Raw genomic sequence first — 17,221 nt, forward strand, 5'->3', positions numbered from 1 at the left:
TGTTTTTGGAAGTGATGGTGGGTTGGGAGGCTGGAAAGCTCCAGCACGAAATTTCAGAAGCTCCAGGTTCCCACTCAGCGCCTGAGACCTACGTGGTGGAGACCCGCGGCGTCGGCATCTTGTTGATCCGAGCTCCCCGAAATTTCGGGTCGGCCCCGTCGTCGATCCAGAGCTCTCTGGAAGCTTGTGAGAGAGAGGGAGTATTCTTGGTGTCAACGCAGGCTGCAACTGGACTTACGTATACCATCGGGCGTCATGGAGCCGGCTTTCAGAAGAGCAGCGTCAAGCGCTTGCGGGCAATGCTCTGCAGCATTGAGAAGGCAATTGATTGCCAATGGAGTCCCTAGAATCACCCCTCGCATCGCATCAGCCCACTCGACCCGAAGCCTCCATTCCACCGTTTCTAGGAGATCGAAGGCCAACAATGTGCCCACGAGACAATTCTCTTCGTCCCCGAAAGCCTCGAGCGAGGCGGCAGCTGTAAAGTCCTCTACCAACGAATCGTCGACCCCCAAGCTCCGATCAGACGACCTGTTCCACTCTTTCACGAATTCACCCATCCCGGAGATTCGACGACGTGCGGCTTTCATGCGCCAACATGCTTACTGTTCTCACCCCGATCATCGCGCGACAAGAGTTCCGACCGTCGCACCCCATGGCGAGGAGAAGCAATCGCAAACGGGTCAGCTTGCGCCGGCGCACGTCGATTTCGAGTGTCCTGATTGTGGAATTCCCGTCTCCTGCAGCAAGGAGCACTGGATGGACGATTACGAGGCTCACCTTGAGATCTGCGACACTTTAAGGGAGATCAATGAGGATGACCACGACCTACGATCTGGCCGGACCTTCCCGGAGTTCGTTATGGCAGACGATCAGATGCCCGAGGCGGTCGTCAACATGACCAACTGGGACACCTTCATGTACAGCCGCGAGTTCGAGGCTATCAATGATGAGCGCAGCATGCGACAGGTCACGAAGATGCTCACATACCCCATTACAATTGGCAGTGTCCTGCATGAGTTGAGCCCTTACAGCGTCAAGCAGGGGGAGAGGTTGACGAGCGAGGGCTTGAAGAGTTTGAGTGGTGAGTCAATTGCATAGTTCACAAGTGCGACGAGCTGACAAGAAGGCAGCTTTACGCTATACTCTTCATCCTCCTCTTTCCGGAAAGGGTACTACCATGAAGGAACTTCGTCCTGAGGCTCCTCCCGTGAGAGTCTTCTGCTTGGGAGCGCGTGCCGAATCATCCCTGCCCAGAAACGTCTGGCTCCAGCTTGCTCATCTCTTCCCAGAGAGCAAAATTCATCTGATCTTCATTGGCCCCGAAAGCATGGCTAACCGGGACGATGAATTCCCCCTGCCGCAGCGGACGCCCGAGAACCCATTTGGTATGGTAATCGAGGACCGGATATCGCACAAGATGAAGATCAGCACCATCGTGGACTACTACCACACCATCCACAAGACCGGATACTTTGCGCCTTACGACCCGTACTTTGACTGCTTCTGCCTCTTCCATCCTGGTTTGGGCCATCCCGCAAGCAGCCACGAGTGGACTGAGACGCTTCCTATGCTTCTGGAGACCAAGGTTCCTATCATTGCTACAGGTTATACCCAGTTTGATATGGAGAGAGATATCGAATGGGTCAGAAAGACCGCTGCTGGCGAGTTCGATGTTCTGTTGGAGCCTGGCGAAAATCTTTTCCGCAGCTTGAGGTGGGATCTGAATGACCTGGATCCCCAGGACGTCAGCTGTGGAAACTGGGGAGTGTGGGCGTTCCGTGGAAAGAGGTATGCAATGCGCAGTCGCCGTTGATGTGGTCCGTCGCTAACAAGGAATACCTAGGTATGAGACGACTAAGAAGGATGACGAGTAGAGGCTCGTCACATTGCTGATGAATCAAAATGGGAATGAAGTTGGACCACTTATAGAGGTTCTGTAAATAAGTGTATCATACTATCGGCATGTGCATTGTATAACACAAAAGGGGGGAGAAGAAATCAAGACCAAGTCGACTCTGTAATCAACTTTGCTGTAAAATGTGTCCTGCCTCCTCTTCATGAACTACTGTCCAAGCCAAGAATTGTATGACCAGTACCGAAGATACTGCGAGGATCATGAGGCACGAAGATCACAGAGTGAAGGGCAGCTACGGGTGAATATAACGCTGTTTGGGATTCGACTTCAACATGTGCGTACTATTCAGTCATGCTACTGAGCTCTGCCAAGATGGGGCGATTTTGGACGTTTTCTGTTGCGACAACCTTGCACCAAAGACAAGGTAGGTAGGCTGACTCGCATTAGCAAGGCAAGACAAGCGCATGCGTTGTCAAATGTTCCGGCAGGTCGGGTCCGGTGGCCGGGGCAAGTGCCGGGCTGTCCTCTGCAGATGCGGGCCACTCCGGCAGGTGCCTCCTTAATGGAATGGAAGGGACCTAAGGCAAGGTACCTTATGTAAGGCGCCCGCCCTGGCGGTCCTAGCGGCCTGCAGAGCACAGGGCCACGGCCGATGAGCCGCTAAACGCACCTGCAACGGGAGACGAGCCATTCCTTGTAACCGACCAGCACCGGGGGGGCAGGTCCCCAGTTTCCGCCTGCTGTCACTCGACCACCTCACAGATCAGCGTCGTCCGAAATCTTGCTGGCTGCAAGTCAAACTTGACGACAGCTCACTCTCGCGACTTTTGACTGCCACCGCCAAAGGGTTACACGCGACAGACTTCGAAGCTTCGTACCATGAGAGTGTGGTCGCGCCAACCATAGACGGCCATGGCAGCTGTCGCTACCCCTCGCGCTCCGACGCCGCGACCGAAAGCCCCCGCGACCGTCAGCTTCTTGAACGATCCAGCCGCGGCCGTTCCTACACCTTTGGCCACCCCCGGCGCCGAACGGACTCGCCCTCCGCTACAGGCCAATCCTTCCGCTCGCCGATCTGCTCGACCTACTCCTACAGACTACCTCTCCGACAAAGCAACCGCCGCCTTCATCCGCCGTGTCCTGTGCTCCAAGCACCTCGCCGAAAGAGGGAGGGCAACCCCGTCCCCGATCGAAGAACTACTGCCACCCCTGACCAGCCGAAACGATGTCGATCTTCAGCTATACGCACTCATATCTGTGATTCTGAGGGAATACGTGCAAGTTTGGTACAGCAAAATCACACCCGATGACACTTTTGTAGACGAAATCGTCCAGATAATCGCCCATTGTACAAGGGCCCTGGAGCAGAGATTGCGAAAGGTCGACCTCGAAAGCCTTTTGTTTGACGAGCTTCCCGATTTACTGGATAGACATATCCTCGGTAGGTCAAGACATGCAAATTTATTAGGCCAGTCTTTCACTGACGTTCAGTCGATAGCCTACCGCGCGGCGCATGATCCAATATCTCGACCGCCAACTGAGATAGACCCACGAGAAGTCTATCACTCACTATGCCCTTTGGCGCCTTTGACGCCCATACCTCGTCCCGAAGACCCCTCGTCTGTTGCGAGACAGCAAGAGAACGAGACGCTTTATCGTCAGCTGTTGGTGCAGGGCGTCCTAGCTGTTCTCCTACCGACTGAAGACCTCGAAAACAGTTGCTTGACCTCTCTGGTTGGCCAAATCTTCTCCGAGCTCATCATTGGCAACGTCCTCGCCAATCGCCTTTCGCAACCATGGCTCGTTTACGAAATTTTTATCATCCTCACCAGAGTTCTCGACAGGAGAGCATCAGAGCCTATCGAAGAGGGAGTGGCGGAGGCGTTGCAGGCCGGGTCAACATCCGCCCTCCCCAGGCCTGTCCGTCGCAGTTGGTCTATCCAGGGCGCGTTCTGGTCGCTCGTACAATGGTCATTTCTCGCTTTCTCGACTGTGCGCTTCCTCGTCATGACTCTCGCAATGTCTTCATCCCTGCCACCGAGGTCAGACGGCGAGCTGAATGAAAAGGACCAAGTGACTGGTCAAATATCGCATTCGAAGACGTTGAATCCTCCAGGTAGCTCGAACGAAGCCCAGCCTGTCAAAACACCCATTGCTGCCTTCAAGCTGTGGAGTTGCGTAGCAGATTTGATCGAAATGGACTCTCGCATGCCTTGGTTGAGTGGAATCATGTCACTTCTCCAGCTCGGGGCAATGGCCGGCCCAGGACGTATTGCTGGTCTCAATGGAGCCATGGACAGGTAGGCAACCATCACTTTGTTTCTCCCTCTCCTTCTCTATCAATCTCACGTCACACCGCATGAGGTTCAAGTCACTGGATCTCAACCAGCTCCAGTGAGCAGTCAGCAGCGCCCCGTCAGGCGAGTGAGTGAGACGGGATGGCTTTTCCCACGACAGCCTAGTTGGCTGTACTGTGGATGGATTTGTGGATGAGTTGATACGGGCTATGGCGACACACACCTTGGGGTGCACGCAGTGATGGGGGTCGAGTCTCTTGCAGGACTGCGCGAAAAAGCCGAAATATGCTGTGTGACATTCACACCTGGCCCATTCTGCGACCCAACCCTGACTTGACCTCGTTCCCCCGATTCCTCGAAACATGCGGTTGCATCCCAAGGAACTCGTGGCTTCCGACCAATCGCAGCAGGCGTCAACGTTGCTCGCCTCCGATTGCTCGATGGGCCCTCGCGGGGCTGCGCTTCCATCCACCAGCAAGCCTCATTTACGCGCCCAAGTCCAACAGCGAGCATCATTTTGCAGGGGTTCATTTCCATCACCGTCATCTCCTTTGCCCAGTACACGCCTACGGAAATACGACGACGCTTGGTCACCTACGGAAAGCTATCAGTCCTGCTCGCTTCTTGACGCCCCGCTGCGAAGTCGGTGGTGAAAGCGGCCTCGCATATCGGGACGCAAATCCTACCTGCGCGGACTCTCCTGCGCGGCCTCTTTCACCATCTGGTCATGCTTGGGCTGATCGCAAGCTTCCGTCCTTGACCGCCAGCCGAGGCGTATAATCAGGCCGGAACGGTCCAGGCCATGGGCAGTCACTCGACCCGTCCCGAAAAACGGGCTAGCAGCTTGCCGGTCCCCGCTCAGCGCCTAATTGCCTGCCCTCCATGGACCGATGCGAGCTTGGCCGGACTCGAGCTTGGGAGCTTAGCTGTATCCCGGCTGGTATTCCTAGGTCTCTGCGCATTGCCATGTGCTCGCATACACCTCAATGGGCCGCAATCGAAGGGAACACATCTCGACATTAGGACAGATATCATCCACGCGCCTTTGACTCCAGCACCGAACCCGAGCCTTCTAGACTATCGTCATCGCCAGCAAAGGGCCTCGAAATCTAGATACACCTGCTCGTCGATCCCGGAAGCCATTGAGCCATCTCAACAACCGAAGACAACAACATCCGTCGCAATCCCGTCATCGGGGGGCGCTCAGCTACCCCTGCTCTCAACCTCGTGTTACCTTGGCCTAGCTGTCTCTATTCCTTTCCTGACATCCCCCCTTCTCTGAATTCCCCTCCCGCAGATCGTTGCTTCCCTTTGTCGGTTCACACAAAAGCCCCTGCAACCCCCCACACACTTGACCGTCGCGACTGTCCGAGTCGGGAGCATACCCGGGAAGAAAGCTGACATGGAGCGCTTGCCGCGTCGAAATACAGGCTCATTTCGCACACCATTCACCAACGTCTTCTCGACGCCGCATTGCTGCCAACCATTCTCCGCTCCATCCGCGCCGCTCTCTTCCCCAACAACGCCCCCGGCGTCTCGACCTTGGTGGCCCCCTCATCCGAGGAGGAGCTGCGTGCCTTACGCCGCAGGTGCGCTAGCGCCATGCTAGCCAGCATCCCGCCCTGGTTGGCTGGTCTGTATCTAGGCGGGCGAGGCCTTGGCTTCCGGTGGCGGTCCGGACCGGAGTCGAGACCTGGTGCTGATGATGCTGCCGCTCCTTTGGCCATGAGCGAGAGCGAGGCCGATGTTCCTGGCAGGGGTGATGCCACTAACGGTAACAGAACTGATGATTTAGGTAATAAAAGTAAAGAGAATGAGGACGAGGAGCAGCAGCGAATGCTGGCCGAGATCGAAGAGGGCATACTCGATATCTTCTCTGACGAATACTGCAACAAGCACTTGGTGTACAGCATCCTGGAGCTGATTCTGGTGAGACTGATGCCGGAGCTAGCGGAGAAGGGCGTCGTTGAGCTCTGGGAGGAGCGTCTGAGCCTGTGACGGATTAATTGTGAACGAGTTTTATGCCTTTCTGCGTGTTTTAGATACCCTTGTTAGTCTGAGAAACGCATTTCGTAATTCCGCATAATGAAGCAATGCTTTCCTTCCCAGATAACGTTCCTCATCGGAATCTCAGAATATGACACATGGTCGGGGGCAGTCACAAAAGCACTTTTGATCGTGAAAGACAAGAGACAAATGGTTTTGTGATGTTCGTATATTCGCAGACCGGTCGGGGAGGGGGCAAGGGGGAGAAAATGAGGAAGGAAGGGAAAAAAGGGGCATATCCCTAGGAAATCAAATGCAAAAGGGGCCGCCCTTTTTTTCGTTTTTTTTTTTTCTCCCACACAGACTCTTTGGCCGGGGCTAGACGATGGGTCTTTGCCTACGAGTCGCATCGTACCTTTTCCCCTCAATGTTTCTTGGGCATCCCTCTGCCTTGTGTGTGTCTTCTCGACCTCTCGCCGTTCTTCGTTCCTAGCCCGTTGATCAATTATGATAACCCGTGCCTGGCTCAAAGCCTTTGCCCCTTTCCGTGACACACGCCCCTTGTATATACCGTGCCTAGCTAACCGGCCACCACCCGACCAACCGGAAACCCCTCCTTACTTCCTATCCTTGTCGCCTCACAGATGCAGAGAGTGTATAAGAGAAGGCTAGGATAATACAGTATCGAAATGGTGAAATGGTTGAAAATTTCGCGCTCGGGGAAGCTAGGGAGAGAGACAGACATGAACCAGAAAAAGAAAGAGAATAAGGAAAAGATGACTATTGAAAAGCAGGCTTGAATCGATGTGGCGCGTGGAGAATTTTGCGGTGTTTCGCGTGAGCGGAATGGTCTTCCCTCGAGGGGAGCGTGAGCGTCGATAAGAATGGGGTATATGGATGTCTCGACTGAAGTTTCGAGTGGGATGGATAATAGTGATGCTGTTGTTTCAAGGTAATAGAGAAAATGTCTCCGCGCCGTTGTCTCTGGCCAGTACCCACCCCGGTCCTGTATTGATAAGTTATAATTACTTGCCCATATTTCCAACCGTCGTGAGACTGTGGACCGGTGGTGGGAAGACACAGGCGCCCGAGATTATTGTCGCGGAGTCTGAAGTCTCAAGATCCAATCGAGAAAAGCCTCGGGGCTGTCGTGAGACATTGACCGTGTATTCCTGGGGTGTCGTATTCCCCATGATAGGTATCGCCATTGGGAAGTGGGTTTTATTTTTCCCGAAAATCGAAAATCCGGTCCTGGCGAGGGGGATGTGCTCTTTGCAGAACTCTCGTCGGGTCTAGAGATTGGTGAGACCAAAGTGAAGGTCGTCGTCCTGTTGTAGATGCCCACGCATACCATGCGCGGGATGGCCTGTTTCCCGATCCAGTCCAGAACCAAAGCAAACAAACAAACAAACAAACAAACGCCTTGAAGAATGACGAAGAATATCCTTGCCGAAAAAGGAGAATTATACGCGAGCTGATATGATTTCGCTTTGCAAAGTGATTTGCTGAAGCATCGGGCCGGGTGTTCACTGAGTCACGACGGGCTCGGACTTGACCCCTAGCGACATCGAGTGAACGTGTTGCGGTGCCATCTCGGTGTCTCCTTCGGGTATCCGGTCCAAAATGCCTAACGATTGAGGCACTCCGGATTTCGCGAGCTGATGCTGCTGTAGGCGCAACTTCTCCGTCAACCTAACCATCACCACATACTCCGTCTGGTCCAACAATGCTCCCCCATTGGTGCTTTGGATGTAACTCAGCAACGTGTCCGCAGCCTTTCGAGCATCCTCCTGTGTCGGTGATGTCGGAGATGACCCGGCTGGAGTCGTGGCTGATCGGCCAGCCATGCTACTGTTGCTACTGCTGTGGTGCAGATGCGGCGATGAAGTAATGGCGGTATCTAGGCCAAAGTGGGGTGCTGCCATTTCGTGAACCGGCGATTCCAAAGCAGAAGAAGGCGCCGTAGACGCCGGGTGATACTTGGGTGTCATGGGCTCGGTTGATGCGGCCTGGTTCATGTACTCCAAATCGAGAGTGGGAAAGGTTTGGCTCCTTGGTCTCTGAAAGTTTGAAGCGGCCCCTCCATGCAGTTGGCGTGACGTATCGTTGGGGAGGAACTGGCCAGCGTTGGGGTCAGGGGAGAACGTAAATGTGGCGGTGGGACTCATCGCACTTCCCGAAAAGGACGAGTTTCCTGCATCGGTTAACGCGCTGTTAAGAGACGTAGTGCTTTGCGAGTTGGTGTGTTTGTAGGCGCTGCTATCACCATATCCGACAAAACCGAGACCGTGAACAGCGTCCTCATCACTCCTGTCGGCCGAAAGTGGAGATGGGTGTCCTGTTGGCGATGCCGGTGAGATGCCGGATGCTCCAAGAGACGGAGAGCCAGAAAGTTTCGCGTGGTCTGTGATGTTCGTTTCCGATGCTCTTCGCAAGAGCTTCCCTGATACAAGAATGTTCCTCTGCTTGAACCTCTCCAACCAAGTGGTGTTGATGGACTTCATCTGGCTGGCCTCAGGTCCGCCGTTGGTGGTACGAGAAAAGTGCTTTGCTTGATCCAGAATCTCATCGTCACTAGGTGTTAACCCGGCTTGTTGCTGTCTCCTGACCCATGCCGCAACGGCCCGATCGATGTCCGGAAACTTCCCCTTGGTGTGCCGCCTTCCAGCGGGAGATTGACTTCTGTCCGCCTCCGGATTCAGGTACTTTTCCTTGTTGCGTAGAACCTTGGATACGGTGCTGTAACGTCAAGGTTAGAACTTAAACGCACTCTTCATGCACATGCTTGAACCCACCTTCGTTCAACGCCAAACATGGCGCCGATATCCGTCTGCTTCACGTTGGGATGCTCAGCAGCATACTGACACATTTTCTTCCGGTCGTCGTCGGTCAAGACCCTTCGCTGTTGCGGCTGCGGGCCGTTTGTCAGCCGTGTAGGCCTTGAAGGGGCTGGAGCAACGACGGGTGCCATTCCCAAGGGAGGTGCTGAATAGCTGTTGGGGTTGGTCAACATGCTGGGCCACGTTGGCTGAGATGGGATCATGAGCATCGGTAGCTGGGCATGAGACTGTTGTTGATGAGTCTGCATCGGCTGCACAGGAGCTGGCGGAGGAGGCATTCTGCCGATTGACTCAGACGGTAATCCATGGGTGACTGATGGCATGAACGTGAAGCCTCCGAAATCCGACATGCTGTTCTGATGGCCGTAAGGACTCATGTCTCCCCAGCTCTCGGCGCCGAAGGATGTGTGATTGTGACCCATATGGGTGTCTTCGTCCTGGGTGAGGTGGTTGTCCTGGTCCATGGTGGCAGTCCCCACGATGGAGTTGTTCATTGCTTATATAACTGTAAGATGTGTCTTCGATCCCCAAAATCCAACTTGGCAGTACTCAAAAAGAGACTGTCTGGCTGGCCTGTTGTCGTAAAGTCCAGGTTCCAGGTTGGTGATTGCGAGGAGGGGTCGCGCCGAAGGCTTCGCCTTGACTGATGGGATGACACTCAGGCCAAGGGTGGGGATTGCTGGTCCCGACAGATGTTGGTGGGTTTGGCTTCAAGAAAGGAAGACACCATGCATGGCAGAGGTGGCCAATTGGTTCCTGAAGGCGCGCTGTGCAGGCGGTCTGCTTTGTAGGTCAAGAAGCCCTGGGCCTCTCAGGGTGACTCGATGCAAGTGCGTTGCAGGCTGCAGAGAGGTGTCGGGGGCAACGTCGTCTATGAGTTGGAGGGCCAGCTAGCCGTATATCTCTCCGTGGGTTTCTTAAACGAGAAGTGCCGGTCTGGTGTGCGGGTTCTGGAGTTGGAGTTTGAGGTCGTGCTTAGAATGCGGGTGCAACACCAACAACCCTTTCCTGTCGTGGCAACCACCAAGATGGTCCTCTGCTGTATCAAGAACCCCCAGCTAGTCCTCAGAGTCTGTTCTAGGGGGTTTCCTGACCGTATTACGGATTGAAAATACCTGGATTAACCGGGCTCAGGTTGTTGTACCGGTCTTTGGCGAGTTGACCGAGTGCTGGGGAAGACACGCCTCGCAACGATAAACTAAGGATGGGAGGAAAGAGGGATGTTCGAGGGATGATCGACTGTTGAAAGAGTGCTGTTCCTGGGGAGAAGGCTTGTCTGTCTATTCGGTCGACCAGTTGAGGGTGATGGCGAACGAGCCTGACAGGACTGGAAAGTCGGATCGGGCCACTCAGAAGGAGTGAATCAGACAGCGGTATGCTGCAAGAATCAGACGCCGCGACGCACAAGGCAAGGCTTGAAGGACAAAGCTAGTAGGTCGAGGTTGGGGTAGGCGGGCTTGTCAAGATAGTAATACTAGGTATCAGGCGCACGGAAGGATGAAGGTTGTGTGGGCGGCGGTGGGCCGCAGTGTACATATGTAGAAGCTCTGCAGGCAAAGCGACGGCGGATGCTTCCCATGCCCATGTAAGTACACTACCGGCAAGGGTCTGGGGTGTGTGTCTCGTCTTCTCCTGGGGGTGTGGAGGGTATGATTGAATCTAAGTAGAGCCGGGGTCTCGACTCGGTCCCTCGGGGTGTGTGGTAGTAAACCAGGCCTTGCGAAGGATAAGATGAAGTTCTCTACGTACCACAACCGCGTGGTCATTAGGTAGACGTTGAGAGACGATGGAGGAAAAGAGTAGACACGCGCAACGTCGGCCAGGTGAAAGTCTGGTTGATGAGCGATAGGTTGATAAAGACAATGAGAATGCAAATGCAACTTGCCCGTCAGAAGAAAGCGCCCGGCAACGAAAGTGGTTATGCTAGGCCTAAGAGAACGGTAAAGCCGCAAAGATGCGACGTCAGGACTCGAGTACAGCACAGTCTTATGCATGAAGCATCATGATATTGGCAGGGAATGAAACAGAGTAGAATGGAGAATGGTTTCCGCGAGGGCAGTAAAGAGACCCCTCGCAACCGGCGGGATTGAATGAGAGAGTCAAAGAGAGAAAAACGGGGACGAGGCAAATGCCGTAAACTGAGTTCCAGGCAAATGGGGGATGATTGTTGACGTTGACGAGGTTGCGTATCCTTTGCGATGGTGTGAGTGTTTTCATCAATGAAGACATCATAGTCGGCCTAGAATTCATGTCTAGACCACTGACAACCGCCACGGCTAGGGGATTGAGGAGGAGCTAGAAGAAGCCACTGGTTCAGTTTGTCTCCGTTGCCGCATGGGAAGAAACGACGGACCATATGGAAAACGCTGTCGACGGGAATGGGACAAGCCACACACAGACACTAGTTGGGATGCTGATTTGCTTCCGTCTCGTCTCGTCTCGTCTCGTCCTATAGCGCCTTGTCTAGACCTGGCCTCGCGGCTCGCCTCGACTTTGCTGATGTCTTATTATTCCCCCAACGCTGGCTGGTAGGCGAACGGCTGCTAGCCACTCGGGGCGAGAGATGCTGCCCTCTCTTGCGGCTTGCGGCTGCTTCTGGTCTCTTGAGAGTCGAGATTAGCCATATCCTTGGCCCCTGGGTTGTGGAGCTGAGTATGTCGGCCTCATGCTAGATAATGACAGCAGATGGGATGGATCGCCCGATGGTGCGGTTTGGGGAGATTCTGTAGGAAAATCCGAATTTGTAACACCCAAGGAATACAATGGCAGACGACAACGAGTCTGGAGCCGACGGATGGGACGAGGAGGAAAAAAAAAGGAAAGGTGGAAAACGAGATGTTACAGAAAACGGTTGTTTGGGTGCTCAATAATCAGGAAAAGCCGTGTCGGGGTCGAGAAACGGAAGAATCGCGCGCCAATTAGCTGACATCAGGACCTGCTTTGCGCTGAGATTACCACCCACACGACACGCACACACACACGCACTAGGTAACATGCTCACTGGAGTACTGCGTAGGTAGTGGTCGGAAAAGAGACGACGAGAGGTCTTGATCCAAAGACGGACGGAGCATTTGCACCCTTGACGGGCTATACTTGCGTGAGAGGAGAGACTGAGAGCGAGATCGGGTTAGTAGGAGACGGGGCCTAGGCGAGAAGAGCGGGTTCGTTGCCTTGCTCGCTCGCCGTAGTAAGGCAGGTATTCGTACATGGTGTGACGGTCGGTTCCTCTCCTCTCTTCTGCCCTTCCCTCTGCTTGCGCGATGGGTACAAAGTACTGGTAGGTACTGGCGAGTGTTGCCCCGACAAGGGGTTAGATTGAGAAGAGGGGGATATAGATGAACGGTGCGGCGGCTTGCGTGGGGATGTTGCCAGGACAAGGCGGAACGTTGAGGTATCCCTACGGAGTAGTGTGAGCGATGGCGGATGGGAGGGATCATTCCAATGTGACAAGTGAGTAGGACGAGACGAGACGAGGCATAAAACGAGACATGGAGAAGTAAATGAGAAAGGGTGTTAGTCTGGCATTCGTAGATGAAGCCGCCGTTTCTATCTCTTACCTAGTATCTAGCTGTTCCCCAGGGTGAAAGGGTATGGAAGCTAAGGAAAGCGTGCAGAGGTAGCTGCCGAAAGCTGGGCAGTAACGCATTTCCTGACGGTTCCATTGCCAACTGAAGACAGCTTACCTAACGCCTGTTAAGGTACGTGGTTGAAGTTTGGAATGGAACATTGAGGTATCTGACATGTAACGGTACTTGCATTCCTCGCTTCGGTTCCATACCAGTGCCGTGTTTCTCGGAGAAGTGGTCTTGGATAAGGTGTCTGCCGTGCCTGCCTCAGCACGCGGATGATTCAGACTTGCCCGGCTTTTGGAGTCGACCTGAGATGAACGGGCGGCATGGAAGGAAACGACTTGGACGGATACGGACGCCAAAAGGAAAGGAAGGAAACAACGTCGTCCCATCTTGGGCAGTGGACCGGCGGGCAAGCGTTGACTGGCTCACCCGTTCATTCCCTGCTCCACCACAAGCCCTAAGGACGCACGGGGCAGGGATATCTGAGCAGGGGGGGAGGAGACTCTCACTCGAGAGTCGAGAGAGAGCAGGAGCAACATGTGCACTGTGAACTCTGCAATCCTTGCTTCCTTCCCATCTCAAGCTGCATCCCGTCAAGAGACAACCTCCTCCACTGCTCCAGGATGGCAGGAAGACCTTGACCTTCCGCCTTCTTAACCTCAAAGCGGACCCACTTCAAGCATATGGGTCCACCTTTTACCGCCATGGTCCGTACCTTCCCCGAATGAACGAGCTTCAAAGCTCAAACAGTGGAGGGCAAGAGATGGATAGAAACACTTGGTGACTGGGGACCTGCCTGCCCTGAGCGGAGAGGAAGAAAAAAAAAAAAGGAAGTAGCAAGTGGTAAACCACCAAGGTCCCGTCCCGTTCTTGCCTTCCATTTCCATGATACCCCGGCCAGCTTATGAGGGTCGTCTTTTGCTGCTGTTGCTTCTCATAGGGCCATCGCTGCCCAATGCTCCTTCATTGCGACTCATGAAGCTCCATGCCTTCAGTCTCATGGATACTCGCCTGGCTCTCTTTCTCCTGCCTCACGGAGTACACTCTTCCCATTTCTGTCAACGAGTGTCTTCTACTCCGTCCTCCATACGAATACCTTACTCAGACATCGTCGCAGGGGCATTTACAACGAGCCAGTAACAGTCCCATTTGCACTTCAAAGACCCTGACTGGATCGGGGCTCCAACTTTCTTACCTTCCCGCTGCCTTAGTCCCTCGGCACCTTACACTTTTATTCGACCGCTCGGCCGCCTGCCTCCACGTCTCCAGCCGCTTCCACCAAGCTATCCGTACACTATCCATACCTACCAAGCCAAGGTACCTTTGGTCGATGGACGAATACAATGTGAACGACCTGCCAGAAACACATCCACTCAACGGCCTCATCATCTGACACTCCCGCTACGGATACCTATCCTGATTCCTGACCGACACTTCGTTATAACCTCGATTCGCCATTCATCCATGGATACGAGTCCAAGAGCCTGCGATGCGTGAATACTTTACCAAGAGGCGCCTTCCGTGCCACATTGACCTCCTGTCGCGCCTCGTTCCCACCACGGCCTATTAGCTCAGAGCTGTATACTTCGTAGATGGTATTCTCTCTCACCGATTCAATTTGCGCCTAACTCGGCACGCCGCACGCCAACCGCGAAACTTGCCTTTCCCCTCTTGCTCTCGCCCTTCTCCAAATCTAGTCCCCCAACTCGCAAACGCCTCGCGGATACATCGCCCCGACCCTACCACGCTGTACAGGTAACAAGCCTACTTGGTTGTCTCTGGTCCGTCCAAGCTGTCAAGCGATCGACTGATGCTACGAGAAATGGCCCGCCGGCGACCTGACCCATCCCTGTCTGGCGTTGTCAGGGGGGAGGGGGGGCAACCCCGACGTCCCACCCTTCTCTGAGCCGTTCAAAGTACGGATACAAGGCCTTTGACCGTCTAGGGAGGGGGTGTGGTTTGATAGACCTAGAACCTGTTGCGGGTATCCGGTCGTTCACTTGCGGACTGCTATCGCCTTTCAAGCAACCCTCAGGTCCTTGTCAGTAAGTATCAAAATAGCGTGCCATTTTGTCAGCCTCGGTCTGTTCAAATCAAGTCAACCGGGCGTTGCCAGCATAAACGTCTGCGGCAGTTTATGGCGATCAATGCATTCTACCACAGGGGCCTCTTCAGTCTGGTCTGATTCCTTCAAACCATCTCCCGCCAAAACCTATCTGCGAACACTCAAATTCCACCAGAATTCCGACGTCAAACAGGCCAAGGTCTGCCGAACGCTTTGATCTCTAATTTCAAGTTTGATATGCGACGTCAATGGCAGTCTGTCAAGCCTTGCTGCTGCCCGATGTTGAACTAAGAACTACCCGAACCACTCTGACGCACCCGCCACGACATCGCCAAAGCCGTTCGCGACAGCTTTTCGTAGAAGATACAAGGACTTCTCGCGACGCAATCCAACATTCATGGAATTGGCATCCACCACCGTCACACTCATCGTGGAGCGTCGTACAACAGCCAACGCCCCTCGTTGGACGGCCAGGCAATCGCGATGGGCGCCTCCCCTTCTTCCAACGCTGAACGCAATGCTCTCTCTATTAATCATGGCTTGTTGTACTCGGTTAGATCGTCGGTCCATGCCGTTCATCTTGTGGCCCATCTCCCATTCAGTTGAGCTGCCGCGGTCATGCGGTTGGAGATTCGAGTCGATACAGTTTTGATAGATCTGGTTAGCTCATCATGGGCCGGACCTTTACACTCATTTTACAACCAATGGGTCAAGAACAGGGGATATTCGCCCATATCCGGTCCACTTTTGTGAGGCATTGAGCTCCATTGATCTCTGGATAGCTCTAGCTCCATGACCACCTCTGCAGTCGTCACAAGACTTGATATGGCAGTCAGAAGACAAGCACCAGCGCCATTTCGGTCTAGGGAACCAGAGTTGAAGAAGGATTGCTGACCAACAGCAGCGCTCACATCGTTTTCGGCATTCCCATTGGACATAAATTCCGGATTCGTCACCAGTTTCGCGCTGGTCATTGGATGGAAAAGATTTCTCTCGCATGAGGCGGTCCTAGCGAGGCCACTGAGAGACCCGGACTGATTCTCAGTTGGTCAGATGGTCACGTACGGATACAGAGACTTGCTAAACCGTGGGTCCATCTACGAAAGGCTTCGTTAAACGGATGGTCTGGCCAAGCCTCGACGCAATGGCGCACAAATGTGAATACCTACTTCAACGGAGAGGAGATCACGGCCGGAGGGTACAACTATGATTGGGGCATGATCCAGGTTGCGATCCAGGGTCGACCAGCATCCACCCGCGTTGGCCCGCAACGTGCGCCGTTCTCAATTTGAAGCGGGCCCTGCCGACGGTATCCCAGGCCAGGCTGAATTGATACCACAGCACCCCCGACTCAACCCTCACCCGAAGCAGTATCTGATCGCTCTAACAGTAGCTTCGCATCAGTCATGAGAAGGGCCTCTCATTTTACGACAACGTTGGGCAATCAACATGCATAATGATGATGGGCGGGCCGGGGAATAGACTAAACAGGAAAGAAGGCTGATTCGGAGACCCATCTACTCCATCTTTCCCTTGGCATCTTCCCGCCGCTAGGTAGTGTAAGGGTTTTCCATGAGTTCATGACTGACGCGTCTTAGCCAGGCTGACGATATCACTAGGTGTTGAAGCCATGCTAGTAAGACGACGAGCGCAGTCTGCCCGTCAACTTTATTTCAGAAGCTTTCGGATACGAGGGAAAATCTCAGGCTCTGGTACTCGCCTCGTCAGTGGCTGTCAGCCGTGGCTAATCACGTTTAGCTGCTCTACCTGGTCGAAGTAGCAGGAATTCACAACCAAGCCATTGTTTCAAGCCATGGGAAGCTCGGGCTTTGGGAATTTAGTTAGACACGAGGACTTTCATTTGACACAGAGAATGACCGCATCCACGTTCTCATGTCTCGACGAACATGATGGGGAAGATGCCAGTCAGTCATTGCCCTCCTCGACACCTGCTTCAGCGCCTGGTCCCTTGGTAGACCACCTCCGATCAAGGCTGCATTGGTCTTCTTGGAAGTACTACCTACGCCTGCACGCGCGGGACGTCCTCTACCAACTCTTCCCTTTGGAGCACCAATCTTGGAGGAGTCTAGGAAATGAGAGCTGCGTCAGTGCTCGGGTGGAGCGCAGCTTGCTTGTTCCCGAGCCCTCCCCCAAAACCCGCTGGAACTGACTGGGCTGGTCGACTCATGTCGCCTTGGAGCGAGCAGGGGACCTGGGCAGCACGAGCAACATTGCAGCGCAGCATCCGCCGCCGCCGCCGTCTGTGTTGCCCCTGCGCCTATTTACCCTTCCCTGCAGCCGTTCTCCCGTGGTCTGTGTCCTATCGCCCGCCGTTCGCCTCATCTGTATCTGATGCAAGGTACGGATACACTCATCTGCCCGCAAGCAATCTCGAGTCGAAGTCGAGACGAAAGGGCCAAGATCGCTGGATGGATGTCGACTGCTACCATACTCCGCAATCGACCTTTCCTTGCTTCGCATATCGCGGACTCGGACCCAGGACCCCTCGTCGAAGCTCCTCCCATCATCCTCCGAGCATAAGATGAGATGAGATCACGGCTCGCTGCGAAGGCCGCGGCCGACCCACCACTAACTAGCACGTC

General features: G+C 54.2%; 3 protein-coding genes across 3 annotated transcripts; 2 read left to right on the forward strand and 1 right to left on the reverse strand.

Annotated features, from left to right (window-relative positions):
• The first annotated feature begins 190 nt into the window (after window positions 1–190).
• HER10_EVM0005657 (uncharacterized protein) lies at window positions 191–2,104 on the forward strand. Its single transcript, XM_035475263.1, has 3 exons — window positions 191–1,084; window positions 1,134–1,791; window positions 1,847–2,104. The coding sequence occupies exons 1-3, from the start codon at window positions 256–258 to the stop codon at window positions 1,875–1,877; spliced, it is 1,518 nt and encodes a 505-aa protein (XP_035336054.1). The 5' UTR covers window positions 191–255; the 3' UTR covers window positions 1,878–2,104.
• Window positions 2,105–2,770: 666 nt separating this feature from the next.
• HER10_EVM0013379 (PXA domain-containing protein) lies at window positions 2,771–6,153 on the forward strand (the record flags this gene model as incomplete). The annotated part of the gene is made up of 4 exons (XM_035482740.1): window positions 2,771–3,299; window positions 3,357–4,158; window positions 4,631–4,804; window positions 5,586–6,153. 4 exons carry the CDS (start codon window positions 2,771–2,773, stop codon window positions 6,151–6,153), a joined length of 2,073 nt encoding a protein of 690 aa, XP_035336751.1.
• A 1,514-nt stretch (window positions 6,154–7,667) lies between these two features.
• On the reverse strand, window positions 7,668–9,475 carry HER10_EVM0001707 (centromere binding protein B; the record flags this gene model as incomplete). The annotated part of the gene is made up of 2 exons (XM_035471447.1): window positions 7,668–8,880; window positions 8,937–9,475. The coding sequence occupies 2 exons, from the start codon at window positions 9,473–9,475 to the stop codon at window positions 7,668–7,670; spliced, it is 1,752 nt and encodes a 583-aa protein (XP_035335677.1).
• Window positions 9,476–17,221: the final 7,746 nt, after the last annotated feature.

Source organism: Colletotrichum scovillei, assembly GCF_011075155.1.
Source record: "Colletotrichum scovillei strain TJNH1 chromosome Unknown Contig00003, whole genome shotgun sequence".
Taxonomy (NCBI): domain Eukaryota; kingdom Fungi; phylum Ascomycota; class Sordariomycetes; order Glomerellales; family Glomerellaceae; genus Colletotrichum; species Colletotrichum scovillei.

What these genes read in the sequence shown, in the direction of transcription:
- HER10_EVM0005657 (XM_035475263.1), top strand. Translation starts at nt 256, where the DNA reads ATGGAGCCGGCTTTCAGAAGAGCAGCGTCAAGCGCTTGCGGGCAATGC. An exon ending in GGGCTTGAAGAGTTTGAGTG is followed by an intron (nt 1,085 to 1,133) that starts GTGAGTCAATTG and finishes ACAAGAAGGCAG; the next exon opens with CTTTACGCTATACTCTTCAT. An exon ending in TGGGCGTTCCGTGGAAAGAG is followed by an intron (nt 1,792 to 1,846) that starts GTATGCAATGCG and finishes AGGAATACCTAG; the next exon opens with GTATGAGACGACTAAGAAGG.